This window comes from Phoca vitulina, unplaced genomic scaffold (assembly GCF_004348235.1).
Source record: "Phoca vitulina isolate PV1807 unplaced genomic scaffold, GSC_HSeal_1.0 scaffold4, whole genome shotgun sequence".
NCBI lineage: Eukaryota > Metazoa > Chordata > Mammalia > Carnivora > Phocidae > Phoca > Phoca vitulina.
Window position 1 is genome coordinate 35,252,523 of NW_022589707.1, and position 26,461 is coordinate 35,278,983.

A 26,461-nucleotide genomic window follows, 5' to 3' on the forward strand; every position below is an offset into this window, starting at 1 on the left:
CATTTTAGTGATTTGTTCTAATTTTTATCATTTAAGACATTCTGCTTGCTTTAGGTTTACATTGGTCTGCTTTCTCTAGTTTCCTAAGGTGGAAGGTTAGATTATTAATTTTAAATCTTTTTTATTTTCTAATACAAGAATTTAAATGCTATGTTTCTTCAAAAGCACTGTTTTTAATGTCCTACAAATTATGATAAATTATTTTTTCATTTTTTTCTTTGACCCACCTGTTACTTAGAAATGTGTTGTTTAATCTCCAAAAACACTGAGATTGGCCAGCTAGCCTTCTGTTATACATTTTTAGTTTAATTCCAGTTTGGTCTGAGAGCATAATTTGTGCTATTTCTACTCTTTTACATTGTTAAGGTGTGTTTTATGGTCCAGTATGTAATTTCTCTTGGTGAATGTTCTCTGTGAATTTGATAAGAATAAGTGTTCTGCTTTGTTGGATGAAGTGTTGTATAAATGCCAATTAGGTCAATTTGATTGATAGTTTAGTTTACTTCAACTGATAGCTATTTAGTTCAACCATATCCCCGCTTCTAACACTAAGTACTGGCATAATTTATTTCTCAGCAATTACTAGAATAAGTAATTGATAATGTTTATCTAAAAGGAAGCAAAATTTTTAATAAGAAATTAAAATAAGTTTTAAAAAATTACCCCTGAGAAAATATCAGTTCCAGATAGTAATCAGGGCTCTTTCACATCGACTAAACTTTCAAGATTATGTTCAGATCACAAAAGATTTTTAATTTTAACTATTCTCTACCCATTTTCTGAAGATGGAGTCACTCCATTTTCAAGGTCTGAAAATGATAGAACAAATGAAAATCATAGATTGAATATAGATGCAAAGATTCTATAAAAATCTACTAACAAATGGAATCTTGTAGGAGAAGGTTTTCCAAAATTGCATTGTGCATCTATAAAACTACAATAATTTAGACCTGGAGTATGGGCATAAGAATAGAAATATATTAATGGAAAATAATTTTAAGAGCTCAGAAACAGCACATCAATCCTAACACCAGTTATAAAACAGTTCATTCTTTCTATACTTAGTTGATGTGCCTTAATCCATATTATGTACATATATGAGGTATTAATAATACAATATATATATATGGTACATATGTAATATTTTACACCATATATTTTATATATATGTATATATATTTGCATTTATAATTTTTACATCAAAGCATATTCAACAGGCAAAGTGTAAATGTCTTTAATCTAAAAATAGATATTAACAATAACTGAGAAAAAACAAGTATCCCAAATATAAAAAAAAATTGAAAAAGGATAATAGGCAATTTAAAGAAGAAGAAATTCAAATGCCAGTAGATATTTTTAAAAGTCCAATTTAGGTGGTAATACAAGAAATACAAGTTAAAACAACCAGAGACAATACCTATTTTCTAACAATCTGTCAACCTTTCTCAAAAAGAACAGTAGCCAGTGTTGTGTTAGTTTGAGGGGGGGAAAGGCAAAAAAAAAAAAAAAAGAATTGACAAATTTCCTGGAGATTGTTTAGACAGGGCTATATATGCTCTGAATGTTTGTATCCCACCAAAATTCACATGTTGGAATCCTAATGCCCAATGTGATGGTGTTAGGAGGTGAGGCCTTTGGGAGGTGATTAAGTTATGAGAGTGGAGCCCTCATGAATGAGATTAGTGCCCTTATAAAAGAGGCCTGACAGAGCTCCCCAGCTCCTTCTGCCATGGGAGGGTATAATTTGAAGTCTACAACCTGGAAGAAGGCCCTCCGTCTGACAATTTCTGGCATACTGTTCTGGAATTTCCAGCCTCCAGAACTGTGAGAAATAAATGTTTGTTGTTTCTAAGCCACCTACTCTGTGATATTTTTGTTACAGTAGCCTGAATGGACCAAGACAGCCAGAATAGGTCAAAGGCCTTCACATTGACCCCAAAATTTTACTTAATGTTTGAAATGTGAACATTTATATTCTTACTAATGTTATTTTTGTTTTATTTATATATTTATTATTTTAGCGAAAAACAAAATAAAAAATCTTACAAATTATTGTCCTTCCAACTAGAAGAAAGCGAGCAGTTTGCTGTGTAGAAGTGCTGGGTTCTATATCACTTTCCTTATGAAGAATCCAAGACCTAGTTTTGGTGTCAGTTTGTCTCATCATGTTTGTAAGGTGCGACATACCTGCAAATAGTGGACCACTCGGCAAACGAGATCAGGTGCCAGAAAGTCTCCAGGGAATTGCTAAATGATGTCTGTCAAGATGTTAATCAGACCTGTGAAAGAGTCTAACAAAAACACACAAGTGGTTAATTTTAGTATCTTTCGAATTTCCAGGCTTGCCACAGTAGAAATGAATTCCTGGGGAGATTTTTTTTTTTTCCCCTGATTTATCAGGTGATCATTAAGGAAAAGTAAGCCAAGGCAGGAGTCCATTGACTTTTATTATTGGAGCTTGTTACCAGTCAGATAGAGCCACCTTGGAAGGATTTTGGTAATGACTAAAATGATTTTGGTAATCATACAGTTGACATTTTAAGTCACAGAAGAGGAATTTTAAGGGGGTTTAGATCCTTATCCAAACAAGGACTGTTTGAGGATCAATAAGGGCAAAATTGAGAAAAGGAAAATATTTATCTTCAAGAAATCCCTCAAAATCCCCCTTTTTGTATGGTTATTTTACAATGTGGACCTCTTGTTACCTCTCTACCATCAACAACTTCCCTCCACCCCCACCCCAGTTTCCTTTTCTTTCTTCACCTTTCCCCTTTCAATATCTGTCCCTGGAAAAAGTCAAGTGCATGATCTATCAGTTTAATCAAGTTAGTTGGTTAAACTACAGAGGAACTGAGGCCAAGATTCGAGACCAAGGTCAGAGACTTTATGCTCCTGTGGTTATCTTTACTCATTTCTATAGTTACAGATTGTAAGCTGTGCAGATGTCTACATCAGAAATGGTAAAATATACTATATGTCTTGAAGCTCCCTCTCACCCTTCCATGACCGGTATCACTAATTGATCATGTGATTCAGAATCTTTCTCAGAACAGTGCTGGAGGGATTCTCTGCTGATTGTTGGATAGGGCTGGGACTTAAAACAGGAAAAATAAGAATTCATTGACTTAGGGTCACTTTCTTAGAACATGGGATATAACACTCTGTCAAGGACCCAAGAGACAAGGCAAACTCATTGATAGGGTGGCTCTTAGAAGTCTGGAGGAAGTGTTGGTCCTTCCTAGGCAAGGAAATGGCTGAGTTGCCCTGACAGACAGTGGAAAAAAAGAATAAAAAGACCAAAGGAAGTGGGCATGTTGTAATGGATATATTATGTGAAGCCAGAAGACCCACCAGGGAATTATATTCCATGGAAGGGCTTAGAAGACACATCATTCATGAAGAATGTACTGGTGAGAGGAACACCAGCATTACAGAGAAGCTCAGGGGTGGCTTCCTACTGTAAGCCAGAGTGGATGGTAGGAGAGGTGGTCATAGAGCCAGGTCTTGTAGAACTATAGTAAGTATACACTGTAATAGTTCTCCTAGTCCTTCCCCAAAGGGACCTACGGTCATTTATTTGAGTGACAGTACACTGGGGAAAGAAGAATATACAGACATTTTGAGGACTATTAGACACAGGGTCTATGTTGACATGATACTTGGCTACCTGAAATGTCATTATGGCCCCACTACAAGAGTGGAATCTTATGGGACCAGGTAACAAATAGAATTCTAGTTGAAGTAGAATGGTTCGCTAGATCTGCAGACCTTTCATTATTTATTTCCCCAGTCCCTGGGTATTTAATTTGTATTGACATACTCGGCAGTTGGAATAACTCCATATTGGGCTCCTCATAATAGTGGCAGACAGTAAGACTACTCATTTGCACAACATGATGAATTACCCCTTATCATGGTCAATCTAGCTATTGTTGTATTTGACTGTCTTGGAATTACCAACAATGGAGACCAACACTGAGCCCCAATATAACACTATTCCTTAAGACCAACTCGCTACCTTGTGAAAAGTTGACTGCATTGGGTTCCTTCAATACTGCAAAGGCCAGCTGTCCATCTTCCCAGTGTATACCTATTCTGGGTATGAGCTTGCCTTCCCTGACCTCTGAGTTGTAGTCAACACCATTCACCAATCTCCAGAGGATTTCTGATTGCTCAACTGGAATGGAATGCCACACAACATAATATCTGATCAGGAGACCCACGTCCTTGTGAAGGGGATATAGGCTTGAACCACTGATCATAGAATCCTCTGTTTATATCACATAGTGTACCACCCAGCAGCAGCTGTCTTCTTGGAGCACTGGGATGGACTACTAAAGGCACAGATAAGGGGCCAAATTAATGGCACTCTGAAAGGATGGAATGCCATCCTTCAAAATGCTGCATATGCATAAAATCAGAGCTTTCTTTATGGTGCTGTGTTCACTAATAGGAGGTAGACATACATCTGAGAACCAACGGGTAGAGACAGGAATGGCTTCACTAGACATCACTCCCAAAGGAGCCCTGGGACACTTTGTGCACCATTCTGCTCTGCAGCCTGGAGGGCCTGGTTCCAAAAGGAAGTACAAACCTGCCAAGGGACATAGCAAGGGTCTCTTTGAACTAAAAGTGATGACTGCCACAAGGACTCCTTTGTCCAGGGACTAGCAGTCGAGAAGAGAAGTCACCACTGTGGCCAAAGTCATTGGCTGTGATCAGCAGATGGCGGTAGAGCTGGGTTATACAATGAAGAAAGAGAAGAGTATGGGTAGGACACAGGCAATTTACTTCTCAAGTTATGATTGACGGCAGTAAAGAGTGAATGGGGCTAGGGATGCTGGGCATACTGCAGCAGACCCTCAATGAAGAGTTGTACAGATTATTCAGGCTCTCGGGTGCCCTGTCCTTCTGTGGTGGGAGGGTGATGGGGGTTGAAACTGAGTCTTTATTCTTGTCATGAAGACGTGCACCCTGGCTTCAAGCTGCACAAAGACAAAGCAAGTGGCAACTCTGTCCTGGATGACATATGAACTGTACCGTCTAATAAATTGTTCAGATCAAAATTCGAATCCTGCCTCTGTCGAGAAACACCGCTAGCTGTTATGGGAGAGGATTCTATTTCTGTGCAGCTCTACTCAGACAGAGGAGTGGGCAGAACCTCAGTCAGAAGTAAAGGGTTATGTGTTTGGCTGGATTCAGGCTTTCAGAAAGCTGAACAGCTAAACAACAAAAGAAACTTCAGTTTTGGAGTAGGCCACTCGTAATTCCATTTCCAATAGTTTATTTTTATTGCTGTGTTTCTGTTAAAGAGAAGTAAGAAGTAATGAAAACTGAAAATGACACTGTCACTTGGTTAATTACTTCTGTGGACCCTGGAGAATGAGAAGAGAAGGGAGGCCAGCATCCCGAACATGTAGGGCCTATATAGGTGCTCAAAGCATATTTATTAAATAAATTGTCACTAGGTTTGGAAAAGGCATTTATGGCTTTGTAAAAATTAAACTTTTATTTAGAGATAATTAAAGACTCATGAGAAGTTGCAGAAATAGCATAGAGTTTTCACGTACCAGTCACCCAGCTTTCCTTCTGACATGGTGACATCTTACATAACTAGAGTTGACTTTGTTGTTCAAAGGACAATTATTACTCTTAATCCAGGTTTCTGTACAACTGAGCTGGTCTTAAGGAATGTTACTAAGCAGTCATTATATCCTTGTTAATATTTTAAGTATTTAAAGTATCTTAAGATTTTTTAACCTAACCAAAAACTATGAGGTAAGTTCCCCGTTTTATAGATGGGCAACTAAGTGTGATTAGAATCTTTTCTAAGATTTTATAACAAGTTAGAGGTACAGGCAGGCTTTTAACCCAGACTTGGATGTCTGTGTCCACAGTCTTCACCACAGTACCTGTGTGTTTTCCTTTCCTTTTCTTTCCTCCCTTTCTAATTCTTGTTCTTTCTGTTCTCGTATATTCCGCAGACCAATATATAGACATGATTCTTCCTCCCATCCCCTCATTCCTTTTCCTGGCTGCCCTGATTTTTCTCTTGCCCCCCTCTATTTATAGGACCACTCCACCCATAGAATTTGCCTTTATTCCTTTAGAGAACTGTGATGGTAAGTCTTCCTTTTCTGGATCTTCGCTATAAACAGGATAAGCTCCCAGCTTAGCATAAAGACCTTCCACAATCTGACCTTGCCTACCTCTTGCCAGATACCCACGTGGCATTTTTATATTGAAGATCATAGTGATCACACATTCGTGTTTTCAGATATGCATTCCCTCTTCTTGAAATTGCCTCACTCCAGGTATCAGTCTGTTGAATTCTTATTTACCTTTGAATATCTAGCTGACATGTCCCCTTTTCCAGGAGCTTCCCTTGACCATTCACACAGTAGAGGCTACAACTAAAGGTATTTGGCCCTCCCACTCTTATGCCCGTCCGCCTCTTCCTTTTTGTGTTTCTGTAGATAACAATTAGACCACTGGCAAGCAAATGGGCACTACAACAAAAATGTCAGAGATTGGGGAAATCTTGTAGCAGTCCTGGGTAGTCAGAGAAGTGCTGAGGAGGTCAGATTTGAGGAAGGTCTTCGGAATTTTGAGTAGGGACCTGAAATCTCAGGAAGCATTTCCTGGCAGGAATTGACTGGAGGGATGAGTGGAATGGACATTGGAGTTCCTTGGATCTTCTCTTTTGTTGTACTTATTCTTTAACTAAAGAATAATCGGGAAAATCCCTAAACTTATGTTTCTCAAATCTAAGTGATTATATTAACAATTATAATGTACTCCAGTAAAATTTCTTTTTTCCCCTGGAGCTCAGTCTGAAATAAGCCCAGATCTGGGAGTAGACTATCAATGGAACTGGGCCCCAGAGTTTGTGGCTATTAAGCAAATACTGCTCTATCTGATCAGTAAAAAGCTATTTAGTTACCTAAGTAATTGAATACATTGCAAATAAACCTTTCTTAAATGGTAATTAACAGGACCTTGGGAACAAAGGGTACACTTTAAAGGCTTAATCACTTCCATGCTATTACTCCTGCTTCTTAAAATTTCTTCAGTGAGAGATCCTAGGAAGCTGCAATACTCAGAAAAACCAAAACCGGCTCACCACAGGCTTCATTGCTCCTTTGATGGTCTCTAAGAAACCTGAGTGTCGGTTCCCAGTTGGAGCATGGATATGGGTGGAGTGGGGAGAAGTCAAGAACGAGGGGACACCTGAGCTGAACCTTAAAGGGTCAGTGAGGTTGGGTTGGGGAAAAGCAGGTGAAAGACACTGATTCTAGGCAGAGATGACAGCATGAACAGAGTTATGGTATGAAACAACATCAGTTTGTGATTGTTGAAGTCTGAAGTAGGAGCTTCTAAGGGCAAGAAATGGGGCTGGGGAGACAAGAGTTGGACCTTTTAGGGTCTCGTGTGCCAGTTAAAAGAGCTTGTGCTTTTTCCTGTGTACTGTGGGAGCTATTGAATGTTTATGTGTTCAAACACCTGTTTCAAATAGATTTCTTTAGTCTCCTTTAGGGGATCAATTTGGGAGGTCCAATGCTGAAATCACACTATACTTTTAGGGGAAGATGCAAAAGTATGGGAAAGAGATAAATGGTACCTGGTGTATGTCAAATAGGAATTGGGATAGAGAGAAGGGTGCAGATTTGAGATATACTTTATAAAGTGAAATAAGGAGGACTTAGTGTTTTAAATGTGAGATACAGCGAGAAGTCCTGGCTTGGGTGTTCGTGGTAGATGGTGGTGCCTCTTGAGAAGACAGGAGGATAAGCTCATTATATTTGGGTTGTTCCCAGTTTTTGGCAATTCCAAATAAAGCTGCTATGAATATTCATGTATAAGATTGTGTGTGAATATAAGTTTTCATTTCCCTAGGGTAAATACCCAGGAGTAAGACTGTTGGGCCATAGGATGAGTATATGTTGAACTTCATGAGAAACTACCCGACAGTTTTCCAGAGTGGCTGTACCACTGTGATCCGTACAAGAATAAATGTCTGAGAGATGCATTCTCTCCTTGTCAGCACTTGGTATTGTCAATATGTTTTATTTTAGTCATTGGGCTAGGTGTGTCATGGTCTTTCATTATGGTTTCCATTTGCATTTACTTAATGGTTAGCGATGTTGTTGCTATGATCATCCGCAGCCCCTATGCTTCACATTCCTCTTTGAGTACTCTGTCAGGGTGGGAGCTGGGGTGTGGAGGGTTTTAGAGCTCCAGTCTCTACTTTCATCTGCCCCCGTGTTCCTGTTACATGGTTGCGGCTTGTTGCTCAGTGCTTGCTCAGCTGGAGGTTGGAGGGCTCTCTTTGTCCTGGCTCAGCCTTGGTCTTACATCAACCTGTGCACCAGGGCCTTGGCGTTGGGACCTTCTTGGGATCCCAATTCCTTCTCCACCATGGCACTCAAACTTCTGCCTTATATCTTTGGTGGGTCTTGTGTGGGAAACAGTTTTATGCCCTTTCCCCAGTGGTAGGTGACGTTCAATGGAATTAGTAGAGTATCTTGAGCCAGCCATTTTATGCCCCCATCCCCAAGAGTTGAGGGCTTTTTATTGGTTGTCTCCATGTCTTTCCCTGTGCTCTGGGGCAACAGTATTTGGTCCCACAGTGGCCTAAGGTGTTGAGAGAGGCGACTGAGCAGGAGGGCATGATAAACTAAACCTTCATGTATACCTCACACCATCTTGGTAACAACTCCTTAACTCTGCCATGGTAGAGCGGAAGCAGCCATAGACAACCCTTTAACTGAATGAATATAGCTGTGTCCCCATAATACTTTCTAAAAATAGGCTACAGGCTGGATTTGGACTGAGGGCTATAGCTTGTCAACCCCTGACCTACAGAATAAACTACAAATTGTGACATTTGGAGCCTTCCTGTCTACCTCTTAGGTCTGATCTTTTCTTGTCCTACTGTAAATTTGTATCATAAGAGAAACCCTTTCAACCAGCACATTAATACTGACAGCTGGTTAACTGATCAAAACGTTGGTTAAAAAAAGGAAGCACACACACAAACCCATCTTAAAACATTTTAATATAAAACATTAATGTGCATGCATTTATCATTTCTTTAATGTAGGGCCAAGACTTTTATTTGATTTTATGCATCATCTTTCTTTTGTGGGCATAAAATATATCTGTAATGCATCTTTTATGATTTCCAGTTTTGTTTTCTTTTAATTGGAGTGAGAACTTGAGATACCAGCATAGCAATTTGAGGCAGAATCTCACTGTAGGGATTTTTATAATCCTCTTTCATTCTTTTATAGTTACATTCCCTGTGCTTAATTCTATTGCTTCTTTTAGTGACTCAGAAAAAAAAAAATAGTCAAGTCTTTCCAAAGTATCCAACTTAATTTTCACGGAAACAACAACGCTTTAACATAGTTTATGTTAATTATATTATTTTAATAATGAGTACAACTGGCATAAACTGGTTTGGGAACAAACACCTGTGACTCATATAACCCAAGAAGTGGGAGCAGAAATGGATGACTTTTTAGGGACTATCCTGCTAGTCATGGGTGCGAGTTAGTCAGGGTGTTGGAAGGAAGAATAGAGAGTGTTGGTTAGCCCAGTAAGGCATGAAGAAGATGCAGCCAAGAGACCTTCCATGGGAATCCTATACTGTTCCTTGACCATTCTCGGCTGTTCACTCTGCCAGCCCCTTTCTTTATGTTGCTCCCTTGACTTGGGAGTTTCTTTATGCAGCTCTACCTAAAGAATATCCTAACTCCTCTAGGTTTAGTTCAGGGCTACCTACTTTTTGAAACCTTTTCTGACTACTGGGATTGGCTGATTGCCTTCTCTGGACCTCTCCCTACCTTGCTATCAAAGTATCTATAACAGATTAACACATTTATGTTTTGTATTTCTCTCTAATTCTGCTATATTATGAGAGGATAAAGATTATATTTTATGCATTGTCTTGTCTTGGACCCTAACATCTTTTTACATGGTAAGAGCTTGGTAACTTTCCGTGTAATGAATGACAACATTGTTACCGCTGTTGCTTGATCGGCTGCCTCAGCAGAGGGTTTCACAGAGCAGACTGAACCCCATTAACTGTCTCCTTTAGAGTAGATTGAGGTAATGATTATAGAGTCAAGATGCTGGAAGGAGGAATATGATTGGAAATTTTGATCCCCAAGCAGAATTTTTTTTTTTGGTAAATTTTAGAATTTTTCTTTAGAGAAGGAGAGAGAGAAAGAGAGAGGGAGAGAGGGGCAGAAGGAGAGAAAGAAACTTAAGCAGGCTCCACGCCCAGCTCAGAGCCCAACACAAGGCTGGATCTCATGTCTCTGAGATCATGACCTGTGCTGAAATCAAGAGTCAGATGCTTAACTGACTGAGCCACCCAGGCGCCTGAATCCCCATGCAGATTTCTTAAAAAGTGATCTAGATTCTGAGATCTCTGCTAGATTGTAAGCTCCTGGTTAGCAGTGGCTGTGCCTTACTCATGTTTCTAGCCTTATCCCTTTTCAGGGTGTCTTGCAAGATACTCAGTGCTTGCAAGATAAAGGAGGAAATGTTATGAACTAAACAGATTTGTAAAGTCCTTGAAAATGCGAGGCCACTATTGTAAGACCCACCTCACCTAGAGAACACGATGAAGCACCATTTTTTAGATTCCTACTTGTTCTCAGCTGATGTTCATACTTTCCCATACAGAGAAGAACTATGGGAATAATGAACACTTAGCAAGCTGAGTAACTTTTCCTTGGCAAGTGAGTAGCATGTGAACATTTGTCACACTGGATAAGGGGACCACTGAATACAAACAATTTTAAGGAAGACTTTGACATTTCTGACAATGTAAGATTCTTGTAGCTTCAACTACAGTGTTATGGACGAGAGGTGCCCTGGTGTTCCTGGAGGACACTGTGGATAGCAATGTCCATGGAGAATCTCCAGGGTATACAATGTTTCCAGCTCAACTCAATGTCTTTAGTGTTGTTTGTTTTGTTTTTAAAGCAAGGGAGGTGATAATTGTTTGCCTGTGGTCGTGCATGAAAACGTTTTTGATATTGCTAAGTGTCCTTTTCTCCCCCCAACCTTTCTTTGGAACAAGATTTGAAGACTTTATGTGAAAATCTGTTTAATGATGGAACTTGCATTGCTCAACCTGATGCCAGGTAATTAAAATTATTTCTCAAAAAAGTAAGTTCTTGGGTCTCTAAGTTTTAGACTCATTTTACAACTAATATGATCCTGGCACTGTGCCCTTTGCCAAGATTAAGTACTGGCTGAGCTTAATGGCCCACTCTCCAGCTCTTTATTAATCCTGGGAAAGTGACCTGCACCTCAGTCATTACTGCTCAATTAGGTAAATAATCATCACATCCATTCTCATTAGACTACCCTCTCCACAGAAAGCTGTTTCTGAGATTTTCATTTAGTCTTAATAAGTCATAAATGCCACTAGTGTCTCCCTTTTTCCATTGGTCCACTAAACAAATAAAAATCATGTATCTAATTAAAGGAACCCAAATCCTCCTAAAACCTATTCTCTTTGCTTTGGTTGTGTGCAAAAGCCAAGAATCCCATTATATGAGGCCAACTGGCTAGCGTGGGTCATTGGTTATTGCCGGGTGGTGAAGAACTCTTATACTCAGACGTGCAAATATCAGGTTCAGCAAGAGCATATGTTTTCTTGAAGTGGGGAAAAATAAGTCATTGAGTCACTACTATTTCTCCTCCTTCACTCTGTTTTACAGGGAAATTTTTTGAGGCATGGCAATACATAATCATCATCACACAACATGAGGCTCAAACTGACTCTGAGTGTGAAAATATAAGACATGGACAACTGTCTCCTCCTTTAATGAGAGTTTGTTTTCCTAGTAAGAATGGTCTTCCATCAATGGTCTCAGATTTTTAAAAACCCAAGTGAAGGAGAGAAGAGTTCCATTTATAGTTATCCAAGAGATGAATTCTTTGAATGTCTTTTTTTTTTTTTTTTTCTTCTTTGCAGTTCTTGCCCAAAGACAGCTGAGTTGTAGCAGGTTGGCATGCAAGTAGTAGATTGCAACAAGAAATAGTTGGTTCTCATTTCATCCTGCTGCAAAAAGGCACAGGCTTATACATAGGGAGGTGAGGCAGACACAGAGATAGGTTGCTCAGGTCCCTCTTGAAGAATGACCTCCCTGTCCAGCTGTGAGAAGTGTGGTTTCCTGACATCCTCTCGCTGTTAGATTCCTCAGGATCTGCCTCAGCTTCCTAGTTGAGATCACACTATTAGTAGTACAAGTCCTGCCAATGACTGAGCAAGATGCGAGTAGAAGGGTCTCGTCAGTTCCATCCAGCATGGGAATCCTATAACGAGCGAGCAGAAACTGTAAGATTGTCCTTATGTTCTGATGGGTCCTCCTGCCCAATCTTGCTTCTTCCCTTTTCTTTTCATAGATGTTACATCCCCTCCCCCATTTTTGCATGCCTTATTCTGTTTCAGCATCTGTCTCCCAAAGAACCCAACTTGCAACAGGAGGTAGGGCAGGAAGGGACACATGACCATTCATTGTCTAGGGATAGTCTTTAAAGGCTGCCTCTTTGCATAATCTAAGATCTTAGCTCCTAGCCCAGTCCCAAGCTCCTACCCAATTTTCTGGAAGATAGTTTTCTGGAAAAAATGATAAATAGGAGGTTCAGCCTTTGTTTAAACTAGATCTACAATGATGACTGTCTATCTTATTTTTTACAATGCATGCTCATTAATTTATGTTAGTTAATTTAATACATTTGGCATCCACTAACAAAATAGTGTTGACTAAATTAGCTGATTGGCTTACAAGGTGAATACAACCAAGCCAATACCTGAGATAATAGAACACAAAGAAATACTAGTTGTGATGAATGGTTCCAAGATAGGACCATTATTTGTTGACAGAGATGCTGTTTATGGGGCAATTCTTTGTTGGGCTAGACTGTACTGTGCATTGCAGGAAATGTGGCATCCCCAGATTGTGTGATAATTCCAAATGTCCAAGCCTTTCTAAATGTCCCAGGACTGCCTCCAGTGGAAAATCACTTGTAAAGCAAGCTGAGGTGTTCAAGGTCAGAGTTATCTAGAAGAGTCTGAACTGCTGCATAATATATTAGGGCAAAGTGAGTTGTCTGTGTTGAGTCGGGAGTGGGGAGGATGGAGCCGAAGCTCAAAGGAGACAGAAGATAGGAGCAAGCAAGCAGGGGGGGAAGCAGAAGCCAATCACAGGGTCAGAAGGAAGCTGGAGGATTTGGGCCATGGTTGGGTCACTAGAATAGCAGAGTGAGACAAAGCAATGCCCAGAATAGTGGGTGATTGATGAAGGCAGAAACAGGGATCAGTCTGGGAACAAGAGAGCCGGCTGGGCTTCAGACTTGTACTCATACTCTGGACTCTGTATTTATTTCCTTGGAAGAGGCTTGTTTGTCTCAATGTGTCTTGTAAGGCCTTGGCCTCATCTTTCCAGGTGACGCTCACCTTTCCCAAAAACCAGTTCTCTGAGTCTGATCTTGCCACTAAGGAGGGTGGAGACAAATTTTGGCTAACCGCCTTTGTGCCAGGCATTGCTTGGGGCTATTTAACATGCGTTGGTTTATTTAATGCAGTGTTTGTACGAGTATATCTGGGCCAAACTCTCTAGTATACATGTCAATAGAATTAGTGACCATTCAGAGTCTGCATTCAACTTTGGGTTCAGTGAAATTTGGAGCGTAAATTGGACTTTTATGTATTTCTAACTGAATAGAAGAATTCTAATTAGATGAAACATCTCAGCCCAAGGTGCAGTATAACTATCGACACTCAGAAAAATCACAGAATCTTGGAGAAGCAGGAACACTATCCCTGAACCAACATAGAGACTTCTGCATGTGGTAAGGATTTACCTCTATAAACAGTAGAGGCCAGGTCAGACATAATTTACATGTAATCTCTTTCCATCACCATAACTGTCCATTTATATATATATATATATATATATGTATATATATGTACACACACATATATATATAACTGTCCCAAATAATAAAATTTCTGCATCTTGTGGTCATGATGAGGATTAAAGTAAGCAAAGCACAGAAAGCCCCCGTGTCAGTGCCAGTCACAAAGGAGGCCTTGAATGCATGGCACCTGCTCTGCTCAGTTCCCCAAGGAAGAGATGAAGCCACGAGAATGTAAAGCAATGTGTTGAAAGCCACTCAAATGATAAAGACGAGAGCCAGGCCTCAAACCCAGGTTATCTAGTCTCTTATTTTTGTACAACTTTCACATTAAGAATGGCTTTTAAAATGTTTTAATAATTGAACAAAATTACAAGAAGGAAAACCTTTTGTGGCACAGGAAAATGATATGAAATTCAAATTTCAGGATCCACAAGTGTACTGGAAGGCAGCCAGGCCCATGTGCTCCCATATCGTCCTTGGCCGCTTTCCTGCTATACCAGCAGAGCTCCGTGATGGAGCTCAGAGGGCCCCCAAAGCCGAAAATGTTTAGAAAAAGCTAGCTGACCCTTCTCTACACTTTAGACCCCTGATCCTTCCATTACGCCCAAGTGCTGGTGGATCCAGATTGCTTGTGACTTTGCCAAATCTTCCGGTATTCTTGAGGAATTCTCAAATTGCTGCGCAGGTTGCACTGAAGTGCTCCCTGCTGGCTGACATCGGAGAGTTGTGAAGGTACCAGATGGGAACAGATTCCTTTCTTTCATCTTAGCAAAAATCCAATCTCACTCTCTTTCATGTTCAAAACATTTGATTAATGAGGACATGAAGGGGGAGAAAGAACAATCCCTCCTGTTGCCCTGGGCTGGGCTGCCAGTGCGGCTGCCGTCGGAGCTCCTTCCTCCCCACCCCCAACCGCGTCTGACAGGTCCCGGAGCACCCAGCCCTGCCCCGCCGCCCAGGCTGCGGACTCGGAGGCTGACCGCGCAAGCTCTGGAAGGAGGCATCTGCTTTGCACCTGCTTCTCCACTCGCTGACTCTCTGGTTTTGGGCAAGGCATTTAATTGCTCTCGGCGTCGGTTTCCACGGGGCCAAAATGGGAGTAGTGCAAGCATCTATAGCTCGGGCAATTGGTAGGATTACACGAGAAAATATATGCAAAGAGTGTTTTGTCCACTTGTTTATTGGTTTGTTTTGCAAAGAGTTTCCTGAGTGAGCATTCAGTTAATGTTAACTATTATTATTATTTTGTGTGCCTATTTGTCAGCAGGTCAGAAGCTCATTTTCTGATCTCAGTGAAAACGCCCTGGAAGGTGTTTTACAGACATTTTTTTAAGTAACACAAGCACACAATATGCAATTCCAGCAGTACAAATAATAAAAATAAATGTCTCACAAAATGATGTGTCCTGGGATGTTCAAGGCAGTGCTATTCATAATAGCTCTAAACTGGAAAGTACCCACATGCCCATCCCTGATAGAATGGAGAAATACATTGTTCTATATTCACACAGTGGAGCCATTCAGGAAAGAGTGTGAAGGTCTACAATATGTGTAACAATGTTGACGGATCTCTTGAACAGAATGTTGTGTGCAAAAAGAGCCAGACATGGGGTGCCTGGGTGGCTCAGTTGGTTAAGTGTCTGCCTTCAGCTCATGTCCTGAGGGATCGAGCCCCGCATCAGACTCCCTGTTTCTCCCTCTCCCTCTGCCTGCCACTCCCCCTGCTTGTGCTCTCTCTCTCTCTCTCTCTCTGTCAAAAAGATAAATAAAATCTTAAAAAAAAAAAAAAGGAGCCAGACATAAAAAGCATACATACTGTAAGGCTCCATCTAGATAAAGTATAAAATCAGGTGAAGCTCACCTTGGCCTTTGGGATTACCCTTGGTGGAGGTGAGGGGTGGTGACTACAAGTTGGTGGAGGGGGTTTGGGAAAGGCTGGTGGTGCTCTCTTTCTTGATTTGGATGCTGGTTACATAGGTGGATTCAGTTTGTGAACATTCATTAAACTGATATTTGTAATGTGTGCACAGGATTAGACTTCATATTTCAATATAAAGAATAAAATCTAAAAATAAAAAAGGCACCCTCCACCTACTCTTGACTCCCACTCACTCAGCTCCTTCCTCAGAAGCAGCCACAGTTACGATCAAACAGAATAACCAGAGCTAGTCACTGAATGTGCAAGAACATATCTGCATGGGTATATTGTGGGTATTCCTTTCTTTCTTCTTATTTCTGGAGAGCAAGTTTTTGTTTTATTTTCTAATAGCTTTATTTTTAGAGCAGTTTTAGGGTCACAATAAAATCGAGCAGAAGTACAATGAGTTCCCATCTACTCCCTGCCCCCACATATGCACAGCCTCCCTTATTATCAATCCCCCACAGGAGTGGTGCATTTGTTGCAATTAATGAACCTACACTGACATCATAATCATCCAAAGCCCATAGTTTACAATTAGGGTGTTCTCTTGGTGTTGTACATCCTAAGGGTTTGGACTAATGTATAATAAAATGTAACCATCATCACAGATAGTGTGATGATCATCAGATCGAGCATTTTCACTGCCCTAAAAATCCTGAAAGCAAGTTTTGATGGGCCTAGCCCTATGTCCAGTTGACAATCTGTTACAAACGCAGATCTCAGGAGAAGGAAGAAAGAGCAGAGGAGATGAGAAGGAGCCCGGATGCTGGGTAACCCTCCTGGACCTGGCAAGATTTCTGCAAATGATTGTTGAATTGTCAAAGTGAATTTAAGGGCTTCAAAACGGATGGGCCTTCTTCCTAGTATTGGGTTGGGACCCAGATGTAGTCATCTCATACCTTCTTTGTGTTTGAAACTCTAGGTATCCCTCTGGGCAGCCCTAGTCCTAAGCCTATTCATGATGAGCACTCGGCCTGATCTGTGATTCAGAATAACATCCATCTTTTATGTGAAACCATTTTCCTCATTCTGAAGCTATAACTATGTCTGACAATAGGATGGGATATTTGAAATCAGGGCCACCATGAAGCCATGGGAAGGCATCCTTGTATTTCTAGCCTTTTATTCTGTCTCATCCTTCTAGCTGGTGCCTTTCTCCTGTATTTTTGGCAGCATCAACAACCCCAAATGTTATTCATCAAGACGCACTGCAAGTTCCATCTCTCCATGAAGCTCCCACCATGTTTCCCTGGAGGACTCTGATTTGCATCACTTCATCTAGCCCTTCTTTAAGTGGTCATCAGTCTATACTTATTGATTGCTGCCTACTAGGCTTCAAATACCATGCCATGCTAGAAATACTACAAGGAAGCAAACTCCATTCCTGTCCTCAATTTGTTCACATTCTAGGGTCAAAAGGAGGCATGTAAAATAATTTACCACGTTATTGCATGGTGTCTGTACCAAGGATGGGGTGACTGATTAAATCCGCTAGGGTAGGAACCAAGAGGATAAGGCAGGCTTCACAGAGGTACCCCTGGAGCTTTGTATCTTGAAAAATTAGCAGCGCTTTGCTAGAGAGATCACAGGAAGAGAGCAGTACGTGTAAGGCATGGGAGTATGAAGCACCTGTTGTCATTCATCATTTTGAGTATCACTGCACTTACTAGTCTTTCTAACTAGACTGTGGATAAGACTCATAACAGCCTGCTCTGTTCCCCTAGTCAAGTTCTAGACACTAAAATTAGAAACAAAAGATTAAGGGCAAACACAGGAAGAATCTTTTTAAAAGATCTAAATAAGGGCCTAAATTTTACACATTCAACAAATCTCCATTTTTAGGAGGCGAACTTCTCATCAGACTTGGAATATAAAGGAAACCTTCTTCTTCGTCTTCTTCTTCTTTTTTTTTTTTAGAGAGAAAGAGTGCGAGTGGGGGAGGGGGAGCAGAGGGAGAGGGAGAGAGATAATCTTTAGCAGACTCCATGCCCAGCACAGGGCCAGACACGGGGTTGGATCTCACGACCCTGAGATCATGACCTGAGCCGAAATCAGGAGTTGCACCCTTAAACGACTGAACCACCCAGGTGCCCCTAAAGGAAACCTAAAGAGATGAAACAACTTCAATTGGAGCAGTTTTTATAATCAGGGTCAAACTGTGATTAGCCGCTTGTGTTTTCTGTACATTCTGCCTTATTCAACACTCCATGCCTGGGTCCCCAAGGCTTGGCTCTCCAGCACTCAGGAGGATGTGAATTATTTTGAGGGTAATTGGGCTTGGCCTGTGACATAGTCACTATCTGAATCCACTGTTTGCTGCTTAATTGCTTTGTGACCTTGGGAAACTTACCTAGACAGCTGGGTCTTTGTTGTACCTTATATAATTGAGATAAGTATACATACTTTGTCAAGATTAAATGTTGTAAGTGTTTCGAACATAACAGGCTCTCAATAATGTAAGCTTTTCCTTTCTTTCTTCTCCTTACTTCCCTTTCTAGCCCCTTCCCTCTTTCCTTGGAACGTTTAGGAAGAAATTTTGGAAAGAGCGAGCCTAAGAGTCGGAGAATGAAGAGATTCTGAGCAGCTGAGAGAGACTTTGGGAGAGGTAAATGGATGGGTAGAGAGGAATTTTAAGACATTTTGCTGTGTTTCTTGCAATTTAACTCCACTGATAAATGCCATTGCCTCTGAGAGGTCTCCTTAAGACTGAAGTTGGATGTTTCTTTGGAACAGGGCATCAGGCTGAGACTGGCCACAAGGGGGCTCAGCTTTGTTGGGGTGCACACATTGCAGAGGAAGGGTAGAATATTAGTAATCTAGAAGAAGAGAAGATTCAAGGTCATACTCTTTAGTGTGTGCCTGTCATGCATTCCTTTAAGGGCTGTCACCTGGGAAAAGCATTAGACTTCAGATTAATATGCGGCTGGCTAAGGGCCTTTTCTCAGTAATATCTTGGAGCTTTCAAGTAGCTTATCCCCATTACTAGAGGGGATTATGCAAAGATCCTCTGTCCATTTGACAGGGATTCAGGCACAGTGGGGAGATGGGTGCAATGACCCAAGCTATGTCTCCCGGACCTGTGTCTATGATTCTATAATGACTCACTTGGATCCTTCTCTATGTCACCCACCCCACTCCTGGGCAAGAGAGTCCCAACGTCCAGTTAGTGTCCTTCCCCCCTCCCACTTCAGCCCACCAAAACCAAAGGGCTCTCAGTTGCGAACAAATCTAACTGACAACTAATTCTCCAGGGCTAATGGTTGAAGCCACTTATTCTCTCAATAGCACTTTCATTTTAATGGGGACTTCAAACCTTGGCCCAGGAGGGACTCTTTAATGGAGGGATTCCAGGCAATGTGGAATGCAGACAGGAACAGAATGGGCTGGCAGCTCGCCCAAGGTCACACAGCACGGTGGTGGCAGAGCTGTAAATAAAACTCAGCTGCCTCAACTCCCAGTCTCACACAGCTGCCCCAACCTGAGGCTGCCTCTTTTTTGGTCAGAACGGGGACTTGAGGCCCTATTCTTGAACTGTGTTAGTGACAGTGGCCTGGCCTGAGTGTGAAGAGGCTGTGATGTGAGACCCAAACAGTTCTCCCTCGCTGCCAGAACCCAGCATGAAGAACAGGAGCTTTGAAGAGGCTTGATCAATAGATATTATGCAAATGCCTAGAGCAATAACATTCCCTTCCATCACCAAGCTAACGGTCCCAATAAAGAGCGTGCCTAGATTCTGACAGTTTTATTTTTCCTGGTTTGTCAGATGGAAACCAGGGTCTGACTGATGTCCACATGAAAGCGTAAAAGGTACATGACTGGCAGAGGCCCAATTCCTTTTTCTCTGAATTAGAGGCCCTTGCACCATGAGCTTCCAACAGGCCGGCTCTGTGCACATCAATTATGTTCTCTGGCTGAGAGCCTTGCTGAGTAGGAAACATGCCTAGAGCCACGATGAGCCTCATTTGTGATGCAGCCCCCATAGCAAGGAAGCAGCGCGCAGCGGTCCCCACATCCCCTCCTTCCTTTCCCTCTTCACCTCCTCCCACCTGTCGCCGCAGCTAAGGGATCCTGGGGTCGGAGGATTTGTTACACTTATGTTTGTAGTGTACAAGAAAAATCACATTCTTCATCTTCTAAACCTGAAATTAATTGCTAGTATGAACTCCGACTCTGTTGGAAAACTTAATTGCACAGTGTTTACTCTTCCCCTGTCTCTATAGTCCTCTTTAAGTTCTAGAAAACTTATGCAGCATCAAGCTGTGTGTGTGCGAGTGTGTGCGTGCATGTGTGTGCATGCGCGCGTGCGTAGGGTCTGGTCCTAGGTGTCTTCCCTTATCCTCACTGGCATCTACTAAGAAGTGCCCAATCCCATCTTGCCTTTGGTTGTCAGCAGATCAAAGTGATGCCTGCCTGGTTCCCACTGCACAGCCCCTTTTGGCCGCCGGCTCTCTTCTCTTGGTTGCTCAGAATACATTCCTCTGTCCCTGCACCAGGATGCAGGGCAGTCTCTGCAGACTGCATGTGGCTATTTCAGGCTCTCTGCCTACACACCCACACAGACGTTTCTTCACACTTTCAGTGCTGGGTGGAGGGGGGGACCCAGTGCCTCACTCATCCCCTGGACTCTCACTTGAGAAAGTGGGTCACAGACCTCCTTGCTCTTGAATTTCTCTGACTTGTAGCTCCCCTCTCGTGTCCCCCTAATGTTTGTCCTGTAGTGGTTCAAGGCTCAAGGTCCCCTTCTCAGCAATGGCTTGATGATGTCTTGGCTCTTGTCTCTTGCACACGTTCCTTTGCCTTTCCCATTTCTGGATCCAGGTAGCCTAGCTTTTCAGTTTTTCTTCCAAATCACTTGAAATTCAAAAGCCAAGAAGTAGACGATTTTTTGTTTTCGTGTTCCTTTAATAAACCTTCGTTATGGCAGTAAAAGCCTCATGGTATAGTTGTCCAAATGGAGGATTATGTAGTGATAGAAATGCTAAAGAGGAGAAGGGGAAGAACACATCGGTTGAGAAGCAAAAACATCTTACGGTTACATTAGATTTTTAAAACTTGCTTGCAGTTATTCTCAAACAGAACTCCAGAGAAAATTAAACCTTAAGGAAAATGATTGGAGTTTTCATTTTCTCAATGTTCTCAAGGTTGATGGCTTCCCAAAGTTGCCAAAGGCAATTCCCCAGGGTAATTCTGGATGTATAGGAGAAAAATAATTCATTAAATCAATGGATGCTTTGTGAAAGCGATTCTCAAAGTGTGATCTAAGGACACCCCTAAGGGCTCCTGAGACCCTCGATCTATCAGGTCAAAACCATTTTCATAGTAACACTAAGACTTTGTCTTTTTTACTTTCATTCTCTCATGAGTGTACTATGGCCTTTGGAAAATTCCTCTGTGCAAACATAAACATCTGTGTACACACAGAAAACAGGTGTATAAAGATTTCATATATTAGAAATATCAGATAAATAATATTATATAGCTTTTAAAAACATGAAAATAAAACAAGGGATTCTAAATTTGATGAGATTAAAAGACAACTATAACTGAGCAGATATATTAAAACAAGACCAAATTGAACTTTGAGAAATGAAGAAAAATTACGTGATAATTCAAATTAAAATCCCAATAAACATTCTAAATAGAGGAACCAGATGGTTGGAACCAGATGAAAAGAGAATTGTAGAAGATAGGTCTGAAGAAATTACCCTGAAGGCAATGGAGATAAGGAGATGGATCAAAGAGAAGTTCAGACACATAGTGAATAGAACAAGAAAGTCCAATGAAAATCTCATTGGAGTTCCAGAAGATGATAAAGAGAATGGAAAAGAGGCATTATTCAAAGAGACAGTGGCTATGACTTTTCTATAATTGAAGGATTCCAGTCCTCAGATATAAGAAAACTGACAATGTCTGGGTGTTAAATATCCCATACAATTTTCAGACAATGTGCAGATTTAGGAGGAGGAAAGAGTTTGTGTTGTCTCGAATCACTAACAAAACAGAGTTGTCATTATGAACAGAAGGCCTTGGGGATCAGGGCTTCTTAATGGAACTTCCAGAGTTTCAAACACAAAGAAGTGTTGGGGAGACTTTATCTGAGTCCAGGTCAACACTAGGAAAAAGGCCTGGCCATCAGAATTCACTTTGATGGTTCAACGAACATTTGTTGAACCCTTGCCAGTTTCCAGGAGGGTCACCCAGCATCAGGACTCCTTCCTCCCTCCTCCGCTCTCCCTTGTCCTCTTATCCTGAGGACTCCTCCCCCTTTGTAGTAGGCAGCCAAACTGCACACAGGACTAGGCACATGAATACTTGCTCTAAGGAAAGAAGAAAAAAGAAGTACCTACAACATAAAAACACAAAGCATTTAAAAAAATATATATATATCAGGCAAACATTAACTAAAAAAAAGATGCTATTGCTACATCAATACAAGATAAAATCTTAAAAGCTAAAAGCATTACTGAAGATAAAGAGAGTTACTGAATATTGATTAAAAGTTTAATTCACAGGGAAGACGTAGCAATTCTAAACCTGTTAGAAAAAATAAAGTAAAAAATAATAGAACTATTGGGAGACATAAACAAATATACAGCCGTACCTGCAGATTTTAGCAACTTCTTTTAGTTATTTATAGAGCAAATAGATAAAAAATCACTAAGGATAGAAAAGATTTGAATTACACAATAAACAAACTTGACCTGATATAAATATATAAGTAATGCTCCTCAAATCTGGAGAACACATATTTTCAAAGGCGCACAGCACATTATATAATTGTTATGCATTAGACCATGTGTCAAGTTTCATCCAATTTCAAAAAGTCTAAAACCTACAAGACATTAAGCTAACAATAACAAAGACATAATTAGACAAGCCTGGCCTTTTGGAAAATTAAAAAACAGACTTCTAAATAACAATTTGTTCAAGAAGAAACCATAATAGAAATTATAGATTGATTAATCATAATGAGATAGTAATGAAACTAATATCTGCCAGAACTTGTGAGAGGAAATGAAAGCATTTTTGAGAAGTTACCTTTAATCCCTAAAAACTTATTTTAGAAAAGAAGAAAGTATGAAAATAAATGATCTGAATATCTAACCTAAGAAGCTAGGAAACGGTGGAGGTGGTATTACTGAAAGTGGTGGAATAGGGAACGCCATGGTTCCATCACTCCAGAAACTCATAAGCTAGCGGAAATCTCAGAATCAACTTTCAAAGAACTCTGAAATACAGTTAAAAAATAACCTTACAACAACCAGAGGAAAGCCTAAGAAATTGCTGCATTGCGGTGAGAGAGTGCTATGGCATTTTAAATTGCCTGCTTGCCATACCCGACTCTCAGCTCAGCAGTGGCCATAAAGACACTGGTGCAGGTTGCTAGGGCCAAGGGAGCAATACAAATCCTATTTTCAAAGAGCTGTGGTTGTGTTTTGACCTGTCTGGCAGCTCCCCTTAGCACTGGTACAAGTGTGCCTTCATTACACCTGACTCGGAGTGTTCCCAGGACTGAAGAGCTTCCCCAAGTGGCACTTGCTGAAGATATTTAAAGACAAAGGTATTGAATACAGTCGTATGGAGAAAGGAATAATAATAGGGACAAGCATAGACAAATCAAAAAGCCTGGGAAAGAAGATATTTGAGGGAATAAAGGCCTTCAAAAGCACCCATGAGTATAGGTGCTCACACACATGCTCAGGGCTGCATGAATTCTCAGATAAGTCCAGAGAAAACCTTATAAAAGCTTTCACTTCTAGGAGTCTCAGAGGGAGGGAGAGAGACAGAAAAGGTCAGAAAGAATATTTGAAGAAATAATGGCCAAAACTCTCCCCAATTTGAAGAAAGACATGACTTATATATGCAAGAATCCCAGTGAATTCCAGGCAGGGTAAACTTTTAGAGATGCACAACAAGACACACTGTAGCTAAACTGTTGAAAGCCAGAGAGAAAGACAGAATCTTGAAAGCAGTGGAAGAGAAGTGACTTGACATATACAAGGGATCCTCCATAAGAATAACAGCATATTTCTTTTCTGAAACTATGGAGGCCAGAAGGCAGTAAGAAGACATATTTAAAGTGCTGAAAGAAAAACTGCCAATCAAGTTTTATATCCAGCAAAACTGCCTTTTAAAAAAAGAATGAGAAGTGAAGATATTCCCACATGAAAAATGAAGAAGCACCTCACAAGTGGACATGCCCTAGGAGAAATATTTCAGACTGAAATGAAAGGCCACTAAACAGCGACTAGACGCCATGTGAAAAAAATAAAGAACAACAGTAAAGTTCAAGGCAAAGGTAAATATAAAAGCTAGTATTATTGCACTTCGGGTTTGTAACTCTTCTTTTTTTGTTCAATACATTTATTTATTTATTTATTTATTTATTTATTTATTTATTTATATTAGAGATAGAGTGCATGTGCAAGTTGTGGGGAGGGGCAGAGGGAGAAGGAGAGAGAGAAAATCTTAAGCAGGCTCCATGCCTAACTTGGAGCCTGATGCAGGGCTAGGTCTCTGAGTCGAAATCAAGAGTTGGACAGTTAACCAACTGAGCTACCCAGGTGCTCCTGTTCAATATGATTTAAAATACAATTGCATACAGCAATAATGATAAATATATGTTAATGGACACACAATGTATAAAGATGTAATTTGTGACTAGCAACAGAAAAAAGGATGAAGTTAAAAAGGCACAAAATTTTTGTACACTGTTGAAACTAAGTTGGTATTAATTTTCAAACTTGATTGTATGAATTATCAGTTACAAAGTTAAGATGTTAATTGTAATCCCATGGATAACCACTAAGAAAAATATAAACTAAAAAACCCCCAGAGAAATAAGAAATTATAAAAACTATACACTAGGAAAAAAAATCAATTATTCCTAAAAGGAGGCAGTAATAAAAGAATTCAGGGACAAAAAAGCTATAAACAGAAAACAAATATCAAAATGACAGAAGCAAATCTTTCTTTGTTAGTAATTACTTTAAATGTAAATGGATTAAACTATCTAATCAAAAGGTGGAGAATTGATAAAAATCATTATCCAGTTATATGTTGTTTAAAAGACATTTTAGTTTCAAAGACATGAATAGGATGAAACTAAAAGAATGGGGAAAAAAATCCAAGCAAATAGTACCCAAAAGAGAGCTGGTGTGGCATTACTAATTCATTCATTCAGTAAATATTTATTAAATGACCCACTATGGGCCAGACACTCTTCTAAGTGTAGTGAATAAAATAGATAAAAAACTTGCTTTAATGGAGCTTACACTCCAGTGGCCATTACTGGATATATTTGAAGGTGAGACAACTGGATTTCCTGATAGACTGGAAATAGAGTGTGAAAGGAAGAGTCAAACATATCTCTGAGGTTTTTTCCTGAGTAATGCTAAGAACGGCATTGCCATGAATTGAAATGGTACCCCATCTTCTAGATTCCACACTTTCTAGAAACCACATTTTCTAATTCTCCTTCCCTGTAATATTCCAGGTTAGAGTTTTTCAATGAGAAATTTGAGAAGCAAAAGTGAGGAGAAACCATTCTGTCAGTAGGCCATAGAAGGCACATGGATAGGCAGCTGCAAGATTTACAGTGGCTTCTCAGGCTTCTGGAAGAACCTGTTTTGCTTCTGAGGTTGAGACAGTTGGTGGGAGATTTGCCATAGAATCTGAGAATTGCTGCAGTTCTCCAGAGAACATTTGAGAGCCACTGGCTTCTTGGCCTTTGTTCTTCCAACTGTGCTCACATTTGAGAAAGCACCCATTTAACTACTACATTTCTTTATTCCTATAACAGAGTGACTTTGATTCATTGACAAAGTCTGGACTGATACAGATGGGAAAGGATCCAAGTAGAGTAGGTTTAGGGAGAGAGGATCAAAAATTCAGCTCTGGATATGGATTGTTTGAGACATCTTTTTGTGGCAAAATCTAGTAGGGTTGCATATTCAAGTCTAGAAATTAGGGGTAAGGTTTGGCCTGGAGATATAAATGGGAAAGTTTGGGCGCCTGGGTGGCTCAGTCAGTTAAGCGGCTGCCTTCAGCTCAGGTCATGATACCGGGGTGTATGGAGCTCCATGTCCAGCTTCCTGCTCAGTGGAGAGCCTGCTTCTCCCTCTCCCTCTGCCTGCCGCTCTGCCTACTTGTGCTTTCTCTCTCTCTCTGTCAAATAAATAAATAAAATCTTTAAAAAAAATAAAAAATAAATAAATGGGACAGTTATTGGCAATATAGATGATGTGTAAAGTCATGCTGCTGTATGAGATCACTAAAGAAGTGGGTGTGGCTAGGGAAGTGTAAAGGTATGAGAACCAAGTTCTGGGATACCCCAAATTAAAAGATCAGGGAGAAGATGAGAAACAGGGAAAGGAGACAGGGAAGGAAGAACCAGTGGGGTGAGATAAAAACCGGGAGAGTATGGTGTTCTGAAAGGCAAGTTTGGAAAGTATTTCAGGGAGTGGGGAGTGATCAGCTATGTCAAATTCTGCTGACAGGTCAATCAAGATGTCTGAGAACTGAACATTGCTTATGTTTACCATAAATATGGAAGCTAGAGACAAGTAAAAATTTGGGAGAGAAGGAAGATCA

General features: G+C 40.6%; 1 protein-coding gene across 1 annotated transcript in view; it reads right to left on the reverse strand.

The window, feature by feature from the left end:
- The window catches only part of NPSR1 (neuropeptide S receptor 1), a 146,213-nt gene that overhangs the window by 50,617 nt on the left and 69,135 nt on the right, over positions 1–26,461 (reverse strand). The window contains 1 exon segment of the mRNA XM_032401196.1: positions 2,188–2,291. Within this exon segment, the coding sequence (XP_032257087.1) occupies positions 2,188–2,291 (104 nt within the window).